We start from the raw sequence: 23,367 nt of genomic DNA, 5'->3' as shown, positions 1-23,367 counted from the left end.
CTTTGATTGCATCTCCAACCTCTTGTGTTGAGATACTTCCCACCCTCAGATCAGTTCGTCATGAATTTCATTACAATTTTGAAAAAGACACAGTCTGAAATTAACGATATCCACTTTCTTGTTCAAATATACAACGATGAACGAAGCCCTGGTTCCTTCAGGAGAGCGAGAAATGAGATTTGTTGGCCACTTGAGACGATCATTAGCATTCTTGATTGTCCATCGAAATACTAAGCCTTCATATAATTCGCAATTCTTTGTCACAAGATGCAATGCATTACTATCATAATACTATTCTCCATGCATTTTAATATATTTTTATCCAGCAAACCATTTAATTTTTGTTTTAAATAAGTCCACTTTCAATTGGTTGAGACCGTATTTCTGACCTAACGTTCATTTTACATAATTCAATAATGAACAAAATATTCACAATAAGAAGCTTGAAGACAGCATCCATAAATCCTGTGGGCTTACTGCCTGGAAATGAATAGGTTCATCTTCTGAATAATAATAATAATAATAATGATTTTAGGCTAGTCTTGGGGAATACGACTTTCAATAACGAACACAGCAGCAACCTCAAAAAACAAACGCAAAATTCAATGGGGTACTAAAACTTTCAATAATTATATTATTATTTTTTTTTTATTATTTATATACATTTTCAGTACAGGTGCTTCCCTCACTGGCAACGTATCAAAAAATAAAACAGGAAACAAGCGAGGATCGTAGAGGCGGTCGTGAGGGCTTAGTAAATCATTCAAAAGTAATCCCGCGGCGCGCTGCTCCTCAGCGATGCGGGATCTGCTCGATGGCGCGGGCGGGGAGGGGGGGTGGGGATGAAGGGGGACTCAGCGCGGAAGCCGTTTTCGTCAGCGACGTAGCGGACCTCAGCGAGGGATCCGTCGGGGAGAGGGAACCTGTTGGGGAAAGGATTTCGAGAGAAAGTGGATTAGGAAAACTGAAGAATTGCTTGGTAAAGTGAGTAGAATACAACACAACAGTTTTATTCTGTACATTGCAATGAAGCAATAACTGAAAAAATCGCTTTTTCTTTTTGCAGCATTGAAAAACAGTGTTTTTCTTTGAATAGTTTTACATGATTGTTCGAATATTTAAAATGAAGATCATAACGATGAAACAGAGATAAAGGTGAAACGAACAAGGAGAGAGAGAGAGAGAGAGAGAGAGAGAGAGAGAGAGAGAATGCAACGTCCTTCCCTTACCTGAAGGATCCTTCCATATTGCTCTGCCCCTGGGACCCTGGGAATCCTCTCCTGGATTCACTGATGCCGTTGTCGGCCTCGAATTCGTAAACGAAAGCGCCATTGCCCAAATCCTGACGTTCGTCCCTCAGGATGACCGCTTGGTTCGGCTGTCCGAACTGAGGGGCGGCAACGGCCAGGGCGGCGAGGCAGGCGAAGATGACCTGCGTCAGGAGGTTCTCGTTAAAAATAGCGTTAAGCGATACATGACTTGAGTGACATTCACCCGCCATGGAGATACTTCAGCTCCTAAACTTATGGATTTTTTTTTTTTTTTTTTTTTTTGTAGCATAGAATTCGAAATAATTATGTTACCATCAACAATGGAATTTCGAATCTCAAGATCACTATACCTTTTTTCCGTTTGAGCTGCAAACTTAATGATTTCCTTATAAATACACTATTTTTTTTACTTTCTTGAAAAACATTCCAGTAATTTAGTATACTGCCTTTCGTGTGTGTTTATGTATATACACACAAATATGGACATTAAATTGCTTCTAAATTTGTCTTAACATTCCGATGGAATATAAATTCAACACGTTTTTATACCGACGGAGAAGATAATAGCTGAATAACGCGATAGAATTGATTAAATAGATTAGTGGTCGGCGAAGCGGAACTTATAATTTAGCTAAATATCCGATTTCCACTGAAAGATTTGGCAATAAACCTCAGTGAGTATCTGTTTATGAATGAGCAGGTGGATGCATTCTCGATGCATGATTACTATAACCAAGCACAGTATATGTGTTCATCGACTAGCACTTCAAGTGATGTGAAAGTATTCCAGCTGATGAATAATTTATAACTTTTTTCAAAGTAATTGGGGCTTGTCTAATGGAATAACATATGTCGTCGAAATTTATGACCTAATAACATTCAACTACAATTGGTTTCTTGCCATAAATGCTTTTAAATGTTAAATAATCATACTAATAAGATTCACAGAATAAAAGTGTGTTTATCAGGCTGCTGCTTAGACGAAACAGGTAACTCCTAAGACCCGGGAAGATCATTTGGTAAACGAAATAAAGCCTTGAGGAACTCCTCAGATCCTTCTCATACTCACAGACTTCATGTTGCTTGAGTGAACGTTCAGGAAGGACTCGTTCCCTTGGAAGAAGACACCCTCTTATATACATCCTACATCCCAGGAGACGACCAGGTAATGGTACAAAAAAATACAATATTCTCCTTGTCCAGGCCGGTCCCATTCAAGGTCAACACCTCTCTCTCTCTCTCTCTCTCTCTCTCTCTCTCTCTCTCTCTCTCTCTCTCTCTCTCTCTCTCTCTCTCTCTCTCTCTGTGCAATGAAAAGAAAAGAGCATTCTCACGGGATGGGGGAGTCATTTTAATGAAGAACTCAGCAGCAAAAGTACTCACACTACCATTTAAATTTTTTTTTTTATTTCTCCCAAGAAGTTTAGGTCATATGTATTTTTCAAAAGAAACTAACATCCTTAGAATTGCCAAATGACGTGCAAACACAAGTCGGACAAAATTAATGGTAGTAGGAAAATTCGAAATGCAATTACATCACATAAACAGTAAAAAAGGGTACATCACCGAAGTTAATATCTGTCCAAAGAACCATCAGCATTTCGTCGACTTCCTTAAAACATGTACAGTGCATCATTAAAAATTTTTTCGGAAGGAAGTTACTTGTGGTTTCTATATTCTTAAGACTTTCTATACAATATTTCGTTCAGCTCTTTATTCACATTAGGACTATGGGATTGCCTTTCTCTCGATCCTTTCTGTCTTGGCTCTCTATTCTCCCCTTCCTCTTGCATTGAAAGCATATATTCTTTTACCTAATTATTCTTTGCACGACATGAATATATATATCCTTTTACGTAATTATTTCTTGCACGATTATATATATATATATATATATATATATATATATATATATACATTATATATATATATATATTTGTATATTTATATATATATATATATATGTGTGTGTGTGTGTGTGTGTGTTGTGTAGAACTTGCAAATCTTTTGGTGTGAAGTTTGCAGACCTATCTTTTTTTTTAAGCAGGGTAGACTGGTGGGTGGTAGGATGGGAACAATCCATAGACTTGGCAAATAGATAGATATACCTTTCATCGACTTACTGTGAGAAAAAAACGAGTTTCAGTAGGAAGACAAACACTACAAGAGTGATACAGATTTTTAATGCTTAGCTTTCAAAAACATTCTCCATCATCACAGCCAAAAATATAAAAATAACCGCCGTTAAAAGAAGCATATATAAATTTCAAAATGAAATTGATAAGGTATAACATATTCTAAATGAAAATACATAAACCAGCCCCGTCCCCCCCAAAGGTAATAATGAAATAAAATATGAGAGCTAATATATGGCCCACTGAAATACAATTACCATAGGGAAACCATATGCTAGAATCAAACTGAATGGTGGTGACGGGTAGGATTATCGCCAGGAGTTAGGGTTTTGATCCTGCGAAAAACGGTATAGGGATGGACAGATAGACGGACAGAAAGGTTCCTTCACCACAAAATTACATTACTTCCGTAATTACGAAAGATTAAACATTTCAACGTTTTCATATCTTACAAAAGATCAGTTTTTGGTCCAGTTAATATAAAAAATGCGACACAAAACGACTTTGTAAAGCTGGGAAGGACTCCAGAAAATAGGAAAACAAACTCCACGATCAGTAACATAGTTAATAAAATATACAGACACACATGTGAAGTCTATGACCACTATGTACTAACTCGAACTGTCATCGCAGTGCGCGACATCTTTCTATAGTACATTTTCACCGTAGGGGGTTAGTGCCGTCAGTGCACCTCATGCGGTTCACTGTAGGCATCACTTACGGTTCTTTGCAGCGTCCCTTCGGCCACTAGCTGCAACCCCTTTCGTTCCTTTTACTGTACCTCCTTTCATATTCTCTTTCTTCCATCTTGCTTTCCACCCCTTCTAACAGTTGAGTCATAGTGCACTGAGAGGTTTTCCTCCCTGTTACCATTTCAAAACCTTTTACTGTCAATTTCGTTTCGGCGCTGAATGGCCTCAGGTCCCAGTGTTTGGCCCCCTGGCCTAAATTCTATATTCATTTCGATTCAGTTTAGTACGTTTTACCTACTGCATTATAATATGAAATTTCGTGAAACATGTTGCGAAAACTAAAAACCAAAAACCGGTTTCGTAGGTAAAGTGTCTCGGCATTCTGCAATGACGTGCTTTTCGTTTGCTTTTGTCCACAAGTAAATAGTCTCTCCTCTACAGGAAGTATGGCCATTCCTCGTCTGTTCCAACATCCAATTTCTATAGCTAGGGAATGAGCACTCAACCGCATTCGGCTCTTTCTTGGAAGTTTGATTGCTGAAAACTTCCTTTGGAATAGGTCTGGGAATAATACCACCAGTAGAAACTAGCTTCTAGCGTTTTCCTGTTATGTTCACGTTATTGACTGGATGGTGGATTCCAGAGTCGTCCTTGAGCAGAGCCAGGTGGTCGAATTAATGCTGTGACCCAGCTCTCACTGACTTATGAGCATTCGTGACCTCTTTGATTGCATCTCTCTGTGCTCTTGTGTTGAGATGATCTTCGCGATAGAGAACAGCCCGTCATGAATTTCATTACAATTCTTGAAAGACTTTTCGTGAAAATTAACGATATCTACTTTCTTGTTCAAATATACAACGATGAACGAAGCCCCGGTAGGTTCAGGACAGCGAGAAATGAGATTTGTTGCCGCACTTGAGACGATCATTAGCATTCTTGATATTGTATCCGAAATACTAAGCCTGTATATAATTCATACATTCTTTGTCACAAGACCCTTGTATAAAAGATTTAATTCTTTCCTCCAGTCATTTTCAAATTTCCAGCAAACCATTCGGGGTTCTGTTGTCATGTCCACTTTCAAGCTTGGTTGAGACCCACTACACTCAGCTAACGTTCATTTACATAATTCAATATTTATGTAAAAAAAGGCGCAATAAGAGTTAGAAGACAGACCCATAATCCTTGCACTGCCTGAAATCGAACCCAGCCCCTCGGGGCGGTGAAATAGTGTCATGACCACTCTTTGACCAGTCTTGTAGTCTTGGGAATAAGATTTTCCACAAACACAACAGTGACTATAAAAACAAACTCAAATTCAATGGGAGTACTAAAACGTTCAATATATTTTAATTTTTTTTTTTATTATTTATGTACATTTTCAGCACAGGTACTTCCCTTCATTGGCAACGTATCAAAATATAAACAGGAAACAACTGAGGGATCGTAGAGGCGGTCATGAGGGCTTAGTAAATCATTCAAAAGTAATCCCGCGGGCGCGCTGCTCCTCAGCGATGCGGATCTGCTCGATGGCGTGGGCAGGAGTGGGTGGGGGTGGGGATGAAGGGGGGACTCAGCCCGAAGCCGTTTTCGTCAGCGACGTAGCGGACTCAGCGGAGGATCCGTCGGGGAGAGGGAACCTGTTGGGGAAAAGGATTGAGAGAAATTGGTTTTAGGTAAATTGAAGAATTGTGTGGTTAACTGAGTAGATTGAACACAACAGTTTTATCTGATACATTGCAACGGAGCAATAACTGAAAAAATAACTTTCTTTTTTTGCAACATGGAAAGCAGTATTTTCTTTGAATACGATTACCATAACCATTGTTCGAAATTTATCATATAACCATCCTTGAAAATGAACAGACATAATGGTGAAGAACAAGGAGAGAGAGAGAGAGAGAGGGGGGGGGGAATCCAACGTCCTTTCCATACCTGAAGGATCCCTCCATATTGGTCTGCCCCTGGGACCCTGAAAATCCCCTCCTGGATTCACTGATGCCGTTGTCGGCCTCGAATTCGTAAACGAAAGCGCCATTGCCCAAATCCTGACGGTCGTCCCTCAGGATGACCGCTTGGTTCGGCTGTCCGAACTGAGGGGCGGCAACGGCCAGGGCGGCGAGGCAGGCGAAGATGACCTGCGTCAGGAGGTTCTCGTTAAAAACAGCGTTAGAAAATATATGACCTGAGTGATATGAGAAAATTTGACTTCAGTTCTTCTACTGGGCTTTTTTGTTACTTGAGGATTCGAAATGATTATGTTACCATCAACAAAGAAATATCGAATCTCATGAACTCACTAAACATTTTTTCGTTTGAGCTGCAAACTTAATGATTTCTTTACAAATGTACAATATTTTTCCCTTTTTGCTTGAAGACACACCTGTCAGTAATTAAGTATACCGATATTCGTGTGTATTTGCCTATACGCACAAATATTTTGTATTAAGTCGACACTGAATAAGTCTTAAGATTCAGATGATAATATAAATATAATAGAAAATGATACCTTCGAAGATACGGGTCGAATCACACGATAGAACTGATTAGATAAATGAGTGGTCAGTGAAGCAAAGAGTATCCCATCCCATTCAAAGATCTGGCAATAAATCTCAGTATCTATTTATGAATGAGCAGGTGGAGACATTCTCGATGAATGATTACTGTAACAAAGCACAGAATATGTATTTATCGACCAGCACTTCAAGTGATGTGAAAGAATTCCAGCTGATGAATAATTTATAACTTTTTTCAAAGTAACTGGGGCTTGTCTAATTTAAGGCCCAATAACATTCAACTATAACAGGTTTCTTGACATAAATGCTTTGAAATGTTAAATCATCATCTCCTAATAATATTCACAGAATAAAAGTGTTTCATCAGGCTCCTGCTTAGACGAAACAGGTAACTCCTAAGACCTGGAAATAAAGCCTCCTTGAGGAACTCCTCTGATCCTTATCATACTCACAGACTTCATGTTGCTTGAGTGAACGTTCAGGAAGGACTCGTTCCCTGTGGAAGAAGACACCCTCTTATATACATCCCTTTTCCCACTTGCATGGACGAGACGGGGCGACCGAGGTAATGGTACAAAAAAATACAATATTCTCCTTGTCCAGGCCGGTCCCACACAAGGTCATGCACCTCTCTCTCTCTCTCTCTCTCTCTCTCTCTCTCAATCTCTCTCTGTCTCATTTTGATGAAGAACTCTCTCTCACTACCATTTTTCTTTCTAATTTCTGAAGTTTAGTCATATGCAAAAGAAAAAGGTCCTTAGAATTGGCATTCGTCCTCGAAATTAGGATAGTAGGAAAATAAAAAAATGCAATTTTAAACAGTAAAAACATCACCAGTTAAAAGTGCTTCACACTTCCATTTTTTTTTTTTTAATTTCCCCCAAGAAGTTTAGGTCATATGTATTTTACAAAAGAAACTAAGGTCCTTAGAATTGGCAAATGACGTGCAAACACAAGTCCTACAAAATTAGTGATAGTAGGAAAATACAAAATGCAATTACATCACATAAACAGTAAAAAAAGGGTACATCACCGAAGTTAATATCTATCCAAAGAACCATCAGCATTCCGTCGACTTCCTTGAAACTTATATATAGTGTATCATTTACTTTTATTTGGAAGGAGCTTACTCGTGGTTCCTCTATTCTTAAGACTTCCTATACAATATTTCATTCACTCTGTATTCACATTGGACTATGGGAAGTTCTCTCTCGATCCCTTTCTGTCTTGGCTTTAAAAGTATTCAACCTTTCACCTGCAAGCATTACGAAGCATATATTCTTTTACGTAATTATTCTTTGCACGATTGTATTATATATATATATATATATATATATATATATATATATATATATATATATATATATATATATATATATATATATGTATATATATATGCATTATATATATATATATTTATATATATATATATATATATATATATATATATGTGTGTGTGTGTGTGTGTGTGCTTAGCAAATCTTTTTGTGTGAAGTTGCTAGAACCTATCCTTTTTTTTTTTAAGTAAGATTGGTGGGTGGTAGGAAGGGAACAATCCATAGACTTGATAAATAGATAGATATACCATTCATCGACTTATTTTGAGAAAAAACGAGTTTCAGTAGGAAGACAAACACTACAAGAGTGATACAGATGTTTAATGCTTAGCTTTCAAAAACGTTCTCCATCATCACAGCCAAAAATATAAAAATAACTGGCGTTAAAAGAACATATATAAATTTCAAGATGAAATTGATAAGGTATAACATATTCCCAAATGAAAATACATAAACCAGCCCCGTCCCCCAAAAAGGTAAGTTAATAATGAAATATGAAGCTAATGTATGGTCCACTGAAATATAATTGCCGTATGGAAACCATATGCTAGAATAAAACTGAATGGTGGTGACGGGTAGGATTATCGCCAGGAGGTAGGTTTTTGATCCTGCGAAAAACGGTATGGGGATGGACAGATAGACAGACAGAAAGATTTCTGCACCACAAAATTATAATACTTCCGTAATTACGAAAGATTAAACATTTCAACGTTTTCATATCTTACAAAAGATCAGTTTTTGGTCCAGTTAATATAAAAATGCGACACTAACGACTTTGCAAAACTGGGAAGGACTCCAGAAAAAACAAAACAAACTCAACGATCAGTGACATAGTTAATAAAGTATACAGACACACACATATGAAGTCTATGACCACTATGTACTACACGAACTGTCATCGCAGTGCGCGACATCTTTCTATAGTACATATTCACCGTAGGGGGTTAGTGCCGTCAGTGCACCTCATGCGGTTCACTGTAGGCATCACTTAAGGTTCTTTGCAGCGTCCCTTCGGCCACTAGCTGCAACCCCTTTCGTTCCTTTTACTGTACCTCCTTTCATATTCTCTTTCTTCCATCTTGCTTTCCACCCTCTCCTAACAGTTGAGTGCAACTGAGAGGTTTTCCTCCTGTTACACCTTTCAAACCTTTTACTGTCAATTTCCGTTTCGGCGCTGAATGGCCTCAGGTCCCAGTGCTTGGCCCCTGGCCTAAATTCTATATTCAATTCGATTCAGTTCTAGTACGTTTTACCTACTACATTATAATCTGAAATTTCGTGAAACAAGTTGCGAACACTAAAAACCAAACCGGTTTCGTAAGTAAAGTGTCTCCGGCCATTCTGCAATGACATGCTTTTCGGTTTGCTTTTGTCCACAAGTAAATAGTCTCTCCTCTTCAGGAAGATGTCCCATCCCTCGTCTGTTAAAATTCTATAGCTAGGGAATGAAGACTCAACCGCATTCAGCTCTTTCTTGGAAGTTTGATTGCTGAAAACTTCCTTTGGAATAGGTCTGGGAATAGTACCACCAGTAGAATCTAGCTTCTAGCGTTTTCCTGTTATGTTCACATTATTGACTGGATGGTGGATTCCAGAGTCGTCCTTTAGCAGAGCCAGGTGGTCGAATTAATGCTGTGACCCAGCTCTCACTGACTTATGAGCATTCGTGACCTCTTTGATTGCATCTCTCTGTGCTCTTGTGTTGAGATGATCTTTGCGATAGAGAACAGCCCGTCATGAATTTCATTACAATTCTTGAAAGACTTTTCGTGAAAATTAACGATATCTACTTTCTTGTTCGAATATACAACGATGAACGAAGCCCCGGTAGGTTCAGGAGAGCGAGAAATGAGATTTGTTGTCGCATTTGAGACGATCGTTAGCATTCTTGCTATTGTCCACCGAAATACTAAGCCTGTATATAATCCGTACATTCTTTGTCACAAAACCCATTGTACAAAAGATTAATTACTCCTTTCCTCCAGTCATTTTCAAATTTCCAGCAAACCATTCGGAGTTATGTTACCATGTCCACTTTCAAACTTGGTTGATACCCACTACACTCGGCTAACGTTCATTTACATAACTCAATATTTATATAAAAAAAAAGCACAATAAGAATTAGAAGACAGCATCCATAATCCTTTGCACTGCCTGGAAATCGAACCCAGCCCCTCGGGGCGGTGAAATGGGTGTCATGACCACTTGACCAGTCTTATTAGTCTTAGGAATAAGACTTTCAATAACAAACACAACAGTAACCTCAAAAAACAAACTCAAAATTCAATGGAGTACTAAAACGTTCAATATATTTAATTTTTTTTTTATTATTTATGTACATTTTCAGCACAGGTACTTCCCTTCATTGGCAACGTATCAAAATATAAACAGGAAACAACTGAGGGATCGTAGAGGCGGTCATGAGGGCTTAGTAAATCATTCAAAAGTAATCCCGCGGGCGCGCTGCTCCTCAGCGATGCGGATCTGCTCGATGGCGTGGGCGGGGAGTGGGTGGGGGGTGGGGATGAAGGGGGACTCAGCCGGAAGCCGTTTTCGTCAGCGACGTAGCGGACCTCAGCGAAGGATCCGTCGGGAAGAGGGAACCTGTTGGGGAAAGGATTTCGAGAGAAAGTGGATTAGGTAAATTGAAGAATTGTGTGGTTAACTGAGCAGAATGAAGTACAACAGTTTTGTCTGATACATTGCAATGGAGCAATAACTGGGAAAAAATAACTTTCCTTCTTTTTGCAACATGGAAAGCAATATTTTCTTTGAATACGATTTTACATGATTGTTCGATATTTATCATATAACCATCCTTAAAAATGAACAGACATAATGGTGAAGAACAAGGAGAGAGAGAGAGAGAGGAGGGAAAATCCAACGTCCTTTCCATACCTGAAGGATCCCTCCATGTTGCTCTGCCCCTGGGACCCTGAAAATCCCCTCCTGGATTCACTGATGCCGTTGTCGGCCTCGAATTCGTAAACGAAAGCGCCATTGCCCAAATCCTGACGGTCGTCCCTCAGGATGACCGCTTGGTTCGGCTGTCCGAACTGAGGGGCGGCAACGGCCAGGGCGGCGAGGCAGGCGAAGATGACCTGCGTCAGGAGGTTCTCGTTAAAAACAGCGTTAGAAAATATATGACCTGAGTGATATGAGAAAACTTGACTTCAGTCTCTACTGGCCTTTTTATTTTTGTGACTAAGAATTCGAAATAATTGTTGACCATCAACAATGAAATATCGAATCTCATGAACTCACTAAACATTAATGATTTCTTAACAAAGGCATAATATTTTTCCCTTTCTACCGTTTTTGCTTGAAGACACACCTGTCAGTAATTAAAAATACCTATATTCGTGTGTATTTGCTTATACTTACACAAATATTTTGTATTAAGTTGACACTGAATATGTCTTAAGATTCAGATGATAATATAAATTTGAAAGAAAATGATACCTTTGAAGATACGGGTTGAATCACACGATAGAATTGATTAAATAAATAAGTGGTCTGTGAAGCGAGGAGTATCCCATCCCATTCAAAGGTCTGGCAATAAATCTCAGTATCTATTTATGAATGAACAGGGGGAGACATTCTCGATGAATGATTACTGTAACAAAGCAAAGAATATGTATTTATCGACCAGCACTTCAAGTGATGTGAAAGAATTCCAGCTGATGAATAATTTATAACTTTTTTCAAAGTAACTGGGGCTTGTCTAATTTAAGGCCCAATAACATTCAACTATAATAGGTTTCTTGACATAAATGCCTTGAAATGTTAAATCATCATCCTAATAATATTCACAGAATAAAAATGTTTCATCAGGCTCCTACTTAGACGAAACAGGTAACTCCTAAGATCTGGAAATAAAGCCTCCTTGAGGAACTCCTCAGATCCTCTCATACTCACAGACTTCATGGTTGCTTGAGTGAACGTTCAGGAAGGACTCGTTCCCTGTGGAAGAAGACACCTTCTTATATACTGTACATCCTCGGGGCGACCGAGGTAATGATACAAAAAGACAATATTCGCCTTGTCCAGGCCGGTCCCACACAAGGTCAAACACCTCTCTCTCTCTCTCTCTCTCTCTCTCTCTCTCTCTCTCTCTCTCTCTCTCTCTCTCTCTCTCTCTCTCTCTCTCTCTCTCTGTGCAATGAAAAGAAAAAATTCGTAGGGGAAAGCGGGGTCATTTTGATGAAGAACTCAGCACCAAAAGTACTCACAACAGCCCGTTTTTTTTTTTTTTTTTTTTTTTAGAGAATTTTATGCCGTGTGTTTCAGAAAAAAAACTAACAGGCATAGAACTGGCAAATGACGTGAACACTAGTCAGGAGAAACTATGTAACATAAAAAAAACAAGATGCAATTTCGTTTCATAACTGACACGCGTTCACTAAAGAACTATCATTATTACCTCTACTTCCTTAAGATGAAGTGCATCATTTTCATTATTCCTGAAAGAGTCTTCGTTGTTGTAAGATTCTAAAGTCTTTACTGAAATTATTTCTTTCACTCAGTAATATCTCTCTCTCTCTCTCTCTCTCTCTCTCTCTCTCTCTCTCTCTCTCTCTCTCTCTCTCTATATATATATATATATATATATATATATATATATATATATAAAATATAGTTCATATTGCTCTATATACATACATAGATGCGATGGTTTATTCTTTCATTTCTAAACCATCCTGTCTTATAAAATATAGTAATATGAATATGTATAAGGCTGTAGATGCGATGGTTTTTTGTTTCATTATATAAACCATCTGTCTATATATATATAATACAATAATATATATATATATATATATGTATATATGTATATATATATGTAATATATATAAATGTATATATAATTGTATGAGTGTATCTGTATATCTATCTATCTATCTATCTATCTATCTATCTATTGTGATATATATATATATATATCTATCTATCTAATATATATATATATATATATAATATATATATATATATATATATATATATATATATATATATATATAAAATCTTTCGATTTATTCTGAGAAAAACCGAGTTTCCGTAAGAAGACAAACGCTAGAAGTGATAAAAATTGTCAGTGTTTAGCATTCAATAAACTTTCTATCATCAGAGCCCTAAAGACAAAAATGAACCATCGTTATAAATACTAGAAAGTTCAAAATAAAACTGATACAAAGGTAAAACATATTCTCGAATGAAAATACGTTAACCTAACCCTGTTCCCCCCAAAAAAGTAAGTTAATAATAAATTGTAAGGATAGATGACCAGTGTTATAAATTTACACAAACGTAATGCCCACGGAAATACAATTAACGTAGGAAAACCATATGGTAAAATAACTGAGTGATGGAGTCAGGCAGGACACTAGCGGATCCAGAAAAATTTCATTGGGGGGCACCAATTTTCATATAAATATATATATACAGTATATATCTGTAATATACAGTATATGTGTATATTATTTATTTAATCGGTTTTTTATTTTTTTCCATTTTTATAGTTCTTATTTATGTTATTATTTAAATCTTCAATATTATTATTTTTTTTATTTTTCATGGGGGCCACATGCCCAGGTGCCCCCCTCCCCACCCCCCGATCCGCTAGTGAGGTCGGATTATTTCGCCAAGAGGGAGGCAGTTGGTACTGTAATGGAATTAAGGTGACAGCTTATTAAACTCACTTTAGCATGCACCTGGGACGCATTCGTTTCTTCCTGGGTTGTTTGATTGCTGAAGAATTGCTCTAGGATAGGTCTGGGAATGATATCATCAGTAGAATCTTGCTTCTCGCGTTTTCCTGTTATGTTCACACTGTTGCCTGGATTATTGGTGGCGGATTCCAGGCTCTTCCTTTAGCAGTGCCTCCGTAGGGGGTTACTTAGGTTCTTTGCAGCGTCCCTTCGGCCCCTAGCTGCAACCCCTTTCGTTCCTTTTTCTGTACCTCCATTGATATCTTGCTTCCATCTTGCTATCCACCCTCTCCTAACAATTATTTCATAGTGAACTGCGAAGTTTTCCTCCTGTTACACCTTTCAAACCTACCTACTCTCAGTTTCCTTTCCAGCGCTGAATGACCTCATAGGTTCCAGTGCTTGGCCTTTGGCCGAAACTATATTCCATTCCCTTCCATGCCATTCCTTTACCACTGCTAGGTGCTCAGATTAATGCTGTGACCTAAATCTCATTTATATGTGAAAATTCCTGACCCTTTTGATTGTATTTCACTGTGCGCTTGAGTTTGATAATCTCTGAGATAGAGAGCATCACATTTCATACGGTTTTGAGAAGGTCGCTATCATTCTTGATATCGTCCACAGAAATACTTAGCCTAAATTGGTACATTCTTTTTCACATGTCCTTTTGTACAAAAGATTAATTATGGTATATCTTTTCACAAGTCACTTTCTAATTTCTAGCAATTCGTTTGGGGTGATGTTGCAGAGCCCATTTTCATCTGCTCCCTTGGTTGCGATCCTCCAGAGTCAACTAACGTTCGTTGACATAATTTGTGATATATATACAGTATATATATATATATGCAAAGAAATAATACGATTTAGCAGACTGTATCTATAGTAACTTTACATCCCCTGAGAATGGAGCCCCAAGCCCTCCCGGTGTTGTGAAATGGGTTTCATAACCACTTGGGCACGGTGTGATCTATATAAACAATGAAAAGGTGTATCATACCAATCATCCCCGTAGGGATAAGGGGCGATAGTGCCGCCAGTGCACCTCACTTGATGCACTGTAGGCATTACTTAAGATTCTTTGCAGCGTTCCTTCAGCCTCTAGCTGCATCCCCGCTCATTCTTGTACGTGCTTCCTTTAATATTCTTTATCTTTCTTTCCACCGTCTCCTGATAATTGTTTGATAGTGCAACGGCGAGGTTTTCGTCCCGTTACACCTTTAAGACTTTTTTGCTCTGAATGTCCCTTTCAGCGCTGAATGAACTCGTAGGTTCCAACGCTTGGCCTTTGGCCTAAATTTTATGTTCATTTCCGTTCCATTCCATAACAATCCTTTACAAGCTAAAACTTGAAGAACAGCACGGATTATTATAACATTCCCAGACTTATTAGGCTTGGGAATAAAACTCCATAGTAACCTCAAAATAAAAAAAAAAATAGAATTCGATGGGAAATTAAAAAGAGTAATCATTACAATGATTTTTTATTTTCTACACACACTTTCAGTACAGGTACTTCTCTTCACTGGCAACAGATAAGAAACACAAACAGGAAAACAAGAATTTGGTGGTCAGCATACAGAGTAAATCATGTATTCACAGAATACACGAATGAAGAAATCAACTTCAGAATTGTGAGTCGGAGATCCATTTAAAATCTGGCCGTGAAATCGAGCGAGGGATTATGGAGGCGGTCATCAGGGCTTAGTAATCATTCAAAAGTAATCCCGCGGGCGCGCTGCTCCTCAGCGATGCGGATCTGTTCGATGGCGTGGGCGGGGAGTGGGTGGGGGGTGGGGATGAAGGGGGACTCAGCGCGGAAGCCGTTTTCGTCAGCGACGTAGCGGACCTCAGCGAAGGAACCGTCGGGGAGAGGGAACCTGTTGGGGAAAGGATATATGATCGTTACTCTGACTAATTGCTTTTAGTTTTTTTTTCTGGTAATTAGAGGGTTTTTCTCCTCCAGTCGTCACGATTTTACTTTTATTTTCCAACATTATTGTTCACGACGATTCAATAATTAATAACGGGTAATCATTCAGATTTCAGCCGTCATCTTGTGCGTAGTGAACTCGAAAAGATTTGATTTCTTTTTTAGTTACAAAGTGGGGAAAACGGATGAAAAAAGGAATAAAATGTATAATATTCTTACCTTGTTATGTTTAAAGAGTAAATCTCCATTCAGACATCAATTTTAATATTTTGTATTCAGATATATTTTACCATTAATCATCAAGGAATCTGAGCGCATTCAAATATTAAAATAGAACCAAGTTGATAGAGGAAAGCTTTAGAATTTAGACATAAATTTTGCAGGGAATCAATCATTCTCTAGACTAAATAAATGAAATGTATAATAGAAAACAGACATTTTCCCTTCTCGTAATTACTAAGGATTCCTATTCAAAACACAATGAAGATCCTACGCCCTTCCATACCTGTAGGATCCCTCCATGTTTGACTGACCGAAGGCACCAACGTATCCCCTCCTCGATTCGCTGATGCCGTTGTCGGCCTCGAAGACGTAAGAGAATTCGCCATTGCCCAGATCCTGACGATCGTCCCTCAAGATGGCCACCGGGTTCTGGAGGAACTGCTGCTGGGGCTGCCCGAACTGAGGGGCGGCTACGGCCACGGCGGCCAGGAAAGCCAAGACGATGGTGACCTGAGTCAGGAGACATTCGTTAAGCCACAGAGATAATGGTGAAGATTCATTTTCGATCCTTTGCGATTAGGGATGCTACCTCGAATATTGAAGGCTTCAAGTCATTAGTTCTTTCCTTTTCTGGTTGTAGTTAAGGTACATTAAAATTCCTTTTCTTTGGCGCATTGGTGTATTACCGTACCTGCGCTGCTAAACATGAATACTTCATATCGCGTACGTTTTCATTATCGTCTGCGGTTAATGAATTCACGAACCATAATTACGCAGAATGTCCTAATCAAAGTAATCAAAGTGAATAATCTAGTAATAAATCCTAAGGAATAATGTATTTTTTGTAGAAAATTATAAATATTATTATATAGTATAGTGATGATAATATAAACAAAATATTTCTTAAGTGACGGGCTGAAATAAATTGGAATAATTTTGAATACATAAAAATAAATTGGGATAATTTTTAATATGTAGTTTTATAGGCAGTTTGCCCCATGAAATAAAAATTTTGCTACAGCATTCATCATACAACCTCATAGAATTTGTAAAATATTCTTTTAATGGATCCATTTTTTTAGTGTTACGCCATAACTAATCATTAGTTTCAAAATAAAATCATTTACTAGAAATAGGTCGAATGTTTTTCACTACACTCTGGCCCTTTAAAAACACAAACGTCACAGGCTTGAATAAAACCTAAGGCACTCTGTACAAACGAGAGGGCGAAAGCCTCCTTGAGGAGCTCCTTAGATCCTTCTAATACTCACAGACTGCATGTTGCTCGAGTGACTACTCAGGAAGGACTCGTCCCCTGTGGAAGAAGACACCCTCTTATATACATCCCTATTCCCACCAAGGAATGGTTGTAAAAAAACTGTCTCCTTGCCCAGGCCTGTTACCCCACAAGGTCAAACGTCTCTCTCTCTCTCTCTCTCTCTCTCTCTCTCTCTCTCTCTCTCTCTCTCTCTCTCTCTCTCTCTCATAGCTTCATAGTAAGCGTGTACGTGTGGATTGTGTCGGTAAGGTTGATATTTAAAAAAAATGTCACACAGAGCAGCATTGCATACCTAACGCTAAACGCAACGGAAGTTGTCAACAAAGGAACCTTTCTTTCTTTAATTTTCTTTTTTCTTTTCGAAGAACTTTACCTAAATGAAGCATGTTTCATGAAAGAGAAAAGGAACTATTATGGTGTGAAGAATTTTGTCACAAGAAATTATTTTATAAACAGTGAGTCAAGTTATGGTTGTGTCAGTGAAATTGACGAATAAGACAGTATATCATTCTTACGTATATTTACTTTTCTTCGGGAGTTCCTTAAGGGGGTTGTATGCCTCTCGTTTGTACACATTAATTTAGGTTTTACTGAAGTCTGCAAAGTTTGTGCTTTTCAAGAGCCAACTGAAGAATGCATTGAAAAGAATCTGCCTGCTGTCTAGTAACTGATTTCCTTCTGAAATTAGTTACCAGTGATTACGTAACACCACTTAAACATCTGTTCTCTAAAAGAATATTTTCAAATTCTAAGGGCTTACACTGTGAATTTTCCAGCATAACTTTAATTTCATGGTACATATAAACTTCCACAGCTTCGTAGTAACGCCGAAGCATCATCAGCAGCGTGTGAACTTGGATGAGATGTAGTATGTCATCTAGACATGTTGACTGCACTCGTGGTCCCCGGCTTTCGTGGTGAAAGTGCAATTCCTTAACATTATTGCTGCATTATTTCTTTCGGTCTCCATAAATAATGTTGATTTTATGTTGATTTTGTTATTACCACAATACGATATATACATTATATATATATAATATATATATATATATATATATATATATATATATATATATATATATATATATATATTACATATTTATAATATATATGTAAGTATATATGTGTGTGTGTGCTTATAGAATGTGTGGGCGCGCATGCGTGTTTGTGGGAGTTTTATTGACCGTGATTGCACGAACTTTTCATAGATTCATGCATGCTATGTGAAATTTTCAAAATCACGTTGACTGATATTTGGATACGTTCTTTACTTTTATTGGCCTGTCATCCGTAAAAAAATATGTCAAGGAAATTCTTTATTTAAGCTCTAGGTCTTTATATCAGACCCACAGTTAAAGATTTTCAACCTGAATCTTTCCTTGTGGTCAGACGGTTTAGCGTCGGAATTCGGGTAATTGTGAACCTGATTTCGAGGTCACAGGCTTCAGTTGAGAATATTTCTTTTAGACCGCCTCGGAGCATAAAACAGTTCGAACAGATGTTTGGAAAAGCGGAAGTTTGAGAATTCCAGGCTCTGTATCAACACCACTGAGCCATTTCCCGTTAGGGGAATGGTGAAGCAGAAAGACAAAACGCTATTCGGTACTAAGTTTATACTTCAACCCTGAATTAAGAATTTACACCCTGCGCAGAACGCTTCCACAGTTTCATTTAATTATCCCTGTACAAATTGCACCACTGATCAATAGGTACCTTCATGGACATTTGAGCCATTTTGCTTTAATACTTCTCCTTCTGTCAGTTTCCTAATTTTCGCTCCTTCCAAAGCATGCTATTATATGTATACTGAGTTTTCATAAAGCTATCGACCTTCATAGTTCTTCATTGAGAGGGTGGGTAGAGCTCTCGGTTAGCACGCTGTTGGCGCAGCGTTCGACTCTGCGACCGGCAGATGAAGAATTAGAGGAATTTATTTCTGGTGATAGAAGTTCATTTATCGTCATAATATGGTTCAGGATTCAACAATAAGCTGTAGGTCCCGTTGCTAGGTAACCAGTTGGTTCTTAGCCAAGTAAAATAAATCTAATCCTTCGGGTCAGCCCTAGGAGAGCTGTTAATCAGCTCAGTGGTCTGGTTAAACTAAGATACCCTTAACTTTATCGACCTTCATTGTCTTCCGGTGATCGGACTACTTCCAAACACCAATTTTGCATTTTTCTTCCATTTGCATTCAACATTCAAACTCCTTTCTTGCATACCCGAGTGTTCTTCCATAGACACTCTCCCTTCCTTCCAGACATTTTGAAAATCTCCACCTACCTCTTTCGCTTCGAATATTCTGTGACTCGCCTCTGCAATTATCAGGCAACCGTCCGTTAAATTTATTCCCAAATAATTCACGATTCAAACCGCCTCCATATTGAAATCTGTTACCCTGTCGTTCTGCCTCTTGGTAACATTCATTTTCAGTTTTCCGCAAACGACCTTTCAAACTCTCACCGGTGTCTGCAGCTTCTCTTCAAATTTGCCAGCCGAAGCTTGCATCAACACCTTTTCTTTTCCCGGACTTCTTTCGTCACTCTGTCCATGCAAATGCTCAACAACAAAGACACAAAAAACCTTGCCTGAGATTCAGTTTTACATCAACATAACCCTTATCTTTTCACTTATATTTAAAAGGCTTCTTAATCGTCATCAAAAATTCTAAAATCAGTTACGTAACTACCTCATCACTACACCCACATCACCAGTTATGTCAGTAGAAACAACTGGTGTACCCGTCCCAATCTTTGCCGTGGTGAACTGTTCAGTTCTCATTAATACCTTTATTTGCACATACATACATGCATGCATACGTATATGTGTATATATTATATATATATATATATATATATATATATATATATATATATATATATATATATATATATATATAATATATAATATTATATATATATTATCTAATATGCGACATATATATACTGTATATATGTATATAAACTGTAATAATATATATAATATATATATATATATATATATATATATATATATATATATATATATATATATATATATATATAATCTAAAATGATTTTAGTTTGGTTTTCCAAATCACGTCCGTTTCCTATCGCCTTTAACCTAAGGAAATTCTCTCTCTCTCTCTCTCTCTCTCTCTCTCTCTCTCTCTCTCTCTCTCTCTCTCTCTCTCTCTCTCTCTCTCTCTCTCTCGTAGGCACCCACTCACCTATTCTTAATATACCTTATTCCACATTGTAGTTTCTTTTCCCGCATTTTCATACTTGACGTAACATGAAACTAGTTCGGCTTAAAAGTCGTCATATTATTTTCGTGAAGATGTTCAGAACTCACAGGTGAACGTAATTGGAACAGCTGTTTAGGTTGAAAAGAGACGCACACAGTGACAGACAAGACAGACAGACTAAGTATGAGGAAACTGCAGGAAATTTGGTTAAATGTTGCAATCATTCTAAGGGGAATTAAAGCTTATGTTAAAATTCAAGCAAAACCCGAGAGAAAGGTTTGTAATGAGACATGTACAGTAAAAAAAATTGCTTACACACGCGCATGTATAAATGCATACATGCATAAATACATACATATATATATGTATATATATAAGAATATTATAGTTATATGTATATATATGTATGTGTGTATGTATAAGAATAATATATAAATGTATATTTATATTATATATATATAATCCTCAAGTAAATTAGAAAGTTTGAGCTCTGTCCACTCATGGAAGATGTAAGGGATCTGCCATTTATCTGTTGATACTGAAGAGCGTTAATAACCTAGGCCTCTAAGTTTCGTCGAAATACAATTGAAGAGATTTATAAAAAGTCAAACCACTTACAAATAACAAGAGGAAAAATATGAGTACGATACGAGGAAAATACAGAAACATCAATATTTTTTGTGATTTTTATTACAATTTATAAACGTTTTCCATACAGGTACTCCCCTTCATTGGCAACATGTAAAATAAAAAATCACAGAAGAAAACAGAATAAAAAACAATAATTCGGAGACGAAGATACAGCATAAATCGTGCATTCATAGAATACACGAACGAAGAAATCAACTTGAGAATCGTGAGTCGAGGTTCCATTTGAAATCTGTCCGTGGGATCAAGCGAGGGATTATAGAGGCGGTCTTCGGGGCTTAGTTAATCATTCAAAAGTAATCCCGCGGGCGCGCTGCTCCTCAGCGATGCGGATCTGCTCGATGGCGTGGGCGGGGAGTGGGTGGGGTGGGGATGAAGGGGCGACTCGGCGCGGAAGCCGTTTTCGTCAGCGACGTAGCGGACCTCGACGAAGGAGCCGTCGGGGAGAGGGGACCTGTGGAGGGAAAATGATTCGTTTCTCTGAGAATGACAACTTTTCTACTTTCAATGATGGTCTTTGCGTTTCGGTGGCATCCTGTACCTTGTATGCATCTTATTCTATATTTTCTTCATCTATCTTACATTTAATGGCAATTATTCGAATTTCAGTCGTTGTGCTGTATCGAAATCGAACAGGCGTGATATCATGAGTATACGTAAAATTAAAAATTCTACTTTCCCTTAGTGTGAAACATTGGGAAGAGAGAACTAAAATGAAAAAATCTTCATAAATTTCTTCTTGTTTTACCATATAAAGGAAAACGATGTCCTTTATGATGCTATAACAGCTTTACCATTCGATTTTCAGATTTGGTTTTGAAGGAGTGGAATCAAGCACTAAGCATCTCTCTTTTATCCCATTCACCATTATGATAACGGGGAAATCGTCTTGGGTTCATTGGTTAAATTAAAAAAAAAAATTACGTTATTTTTAGAAAACAGTCTTGAAAGTAAAGATAATAAGTTAGCTGCGCTGAGGATCTACAGCTATCTTCAATATCATAGTTGGAAACACAAAGAATAAATTGTTTTCCTAACATAAATCACAGACGAATCCTATTTACAAGACAAAGGCAAGCACAGACAGCTGGATGCATGAATAATTCAACAAGGACACAAAAGACATCCTTTCCATACCTGAAGGATCCCTCCATGTTGGACTGCCCTAACGAGCCAATGTATCCCCTCCTCGATTCGCTGATGCCATTGTCAGCCTCGAAGACGTAAGAGAATTCGCCATTGCCCTGATCCTGACGATCGTCCCTCAAGATGGCCACTGGGTTCTGGATGAACTGCTGGGGCTGCCCGAACTGAGGGGCAGCTACGGCCACGGCGGCTAGGCAGGCAAGGATGACCTGGGTATCGAGGGGCACCGAGCAGGGGTTTCAGAATTAGTTCCAAGTCTTTTCTTCAGGTGTTTTCTTGTGGTATGAGACATGTTTTGTTCGGTGGCTTCTATTCATTATTTTATAACTTTAGAAATTTATTCATTTATTTATCTATTTATGACATCTAAACAGTTGAATAAAACAACTTTTCTCAATAAATGATTAAAAACGGAGACTTGATGAGGAAAAAGTGTCAGAATTGAAAGTCGGCTTGGTTGTTATGTCCCCGTGAGCTTTGCCGACACATACATTTTCCTCATAAAATATCCTGAATAAAGTTTAGTGAACCATGAAAACGCAAGATAAATTTTAATTCCAAGTCTGATAATAATATCAACCATAATGCGGAAAAGTATTGGGTCTTCAAGAAATTTAATATAATGTATTGACCATTAGACTCTCCAAAAGTTGCGAAAGTTCCGAATAATTCAGTATTAGAAAATGTTCGACTTGCTTGAATACCCTGTCAAAATGGCGGGCTTTAATGATCATAATGGAAATATATATTTAAGCAAACTTCCTGCACCAATAGGCAATGAAAGATACAGACCTAGTGAGGGAAGGAGAAACACAGTAAATTACTGGTATACGTGAGTAAACTCAAACTAAGTTGTATGTGAATAATCTACATTTATTATAAATAAAGATGAGCAAAATATGAAATGAGCTTCATCACCTCTTGAGCCAAAAACCGGCTTTTACCGAAAAAAAAAAAAAAAATCTACCCACTGAAGGAAAAAGAAAAAAGCCTTCAGTCCTTTTATGAATCAACCGAGGAAATGCCGTCCCTTGCTTTCGTTTCCCAGTGATGTGAAAGGCAAATGCAGTCACTTAATAAAATCTCTAAGACCACGGGGTTTCCCTCATGAAATCTCCTTCCTCCCATTCGACTAATGCTCACAGACTCCACTTCGAGAGAGCCTTCCCCGTTCGACTAATACTCACGGACTTCATGTTGCTCGGTAGGCGATCCAAGAACGACTTGTTGCTTTGTGGAAGGATCCGCTCCCTTATA

General features: G+C 37.9%; 2 protein-coding genes and 3 pseudogenes across 2 annotated transcripts; all 5 read right to left on the bottom strand.

Moving 5' to 3' along the window:
- Positions 1-763: 763 nt before the first annotated feature.
- Positions 764-2,414, bottom strand: LOC136827767 (cuticle protein AM1159-like). The gene is made up of 3 exons (XM_067085228.1): positions 2,341-2,414; positions 1,230-1,432; positions 764-923 (listed from the first exon to the last, which is right to left on the bottom strand). Exons 1-3 carry the CDS (start codon positions 2,347-2,349, stop codon positions 764-766), a joined length of 372 nt encoding a protein of 123 aa, XP_066941329.1. The 5' UTR covers positions 2,350-2,414.
- A 3,052-nt stretch (positions 2,415-5,466) lies between these two features.
- On the bottom strand, positions 5,467-7,164 carry LOC136828092 (cuticle protein AM1159-like; annotated as a pseudogene).
- Positions 7,165-10,271: 3,107 nt separating this feature from the next.
- On the bottom strand, positions 10,272-11,893 carry LOC136827633 (cuticle protein AM1159-like; annotated as a pseudogene).
- A 3,234-nt stretch (positions 11,894-15,127) lies between these two features.
- Positions 15,128-17,147, bottom strand: LOC136828090 (cuticle protein AM1199-like). The gene is made up of 3 exons (XM_067085829.1): positions 17,086-17,147; positions 16,098-16,324; positions 15,128-15,539 (listed from the first exon to the last, which is right to left on the bottom strand). The coding sequence occupies exons 1-3, from the start codon at positions 17,092-17,094 to the stop codon at positions 15,371-15,373; spliced, it is 405 nt and encodes a 134-aa protein (XP_066941930.1). The 5' UTR covers positions 17,095-17,147; the 3' UTR covers positions 15,128-15,370.
- A 3,841-nt stretch (positions 17,148-20,988) lies between these two features.
- The window catches only part of LOC136828091 (cuticle protein AM1159-like), a 2,425-nt pseudogene continuing 46 nt past the window's right edge, over positions 20,989-23,367 (bottom strand).

The sequence above is a fragment of the Macrobrachium rosenbergii genome, chromosome 42 (assembly GCF_040412425.1).
Source record: "Macrobrachium rosenbergii isolate ZJJX-2024 chromosome 42, ASM4041242v1, whole genome shotgun sequence".
Classification (NCBI taxonomy): Eukaryota; Metazoa; Arthropoda; class Malacostraca; order Decapoda; family Palaemonidae; genus Macrobrachium; species Macrobrachium rosenbergii.
This window is presented reverse-complemented; position numbering and strand designations above follow the sequence as displayed.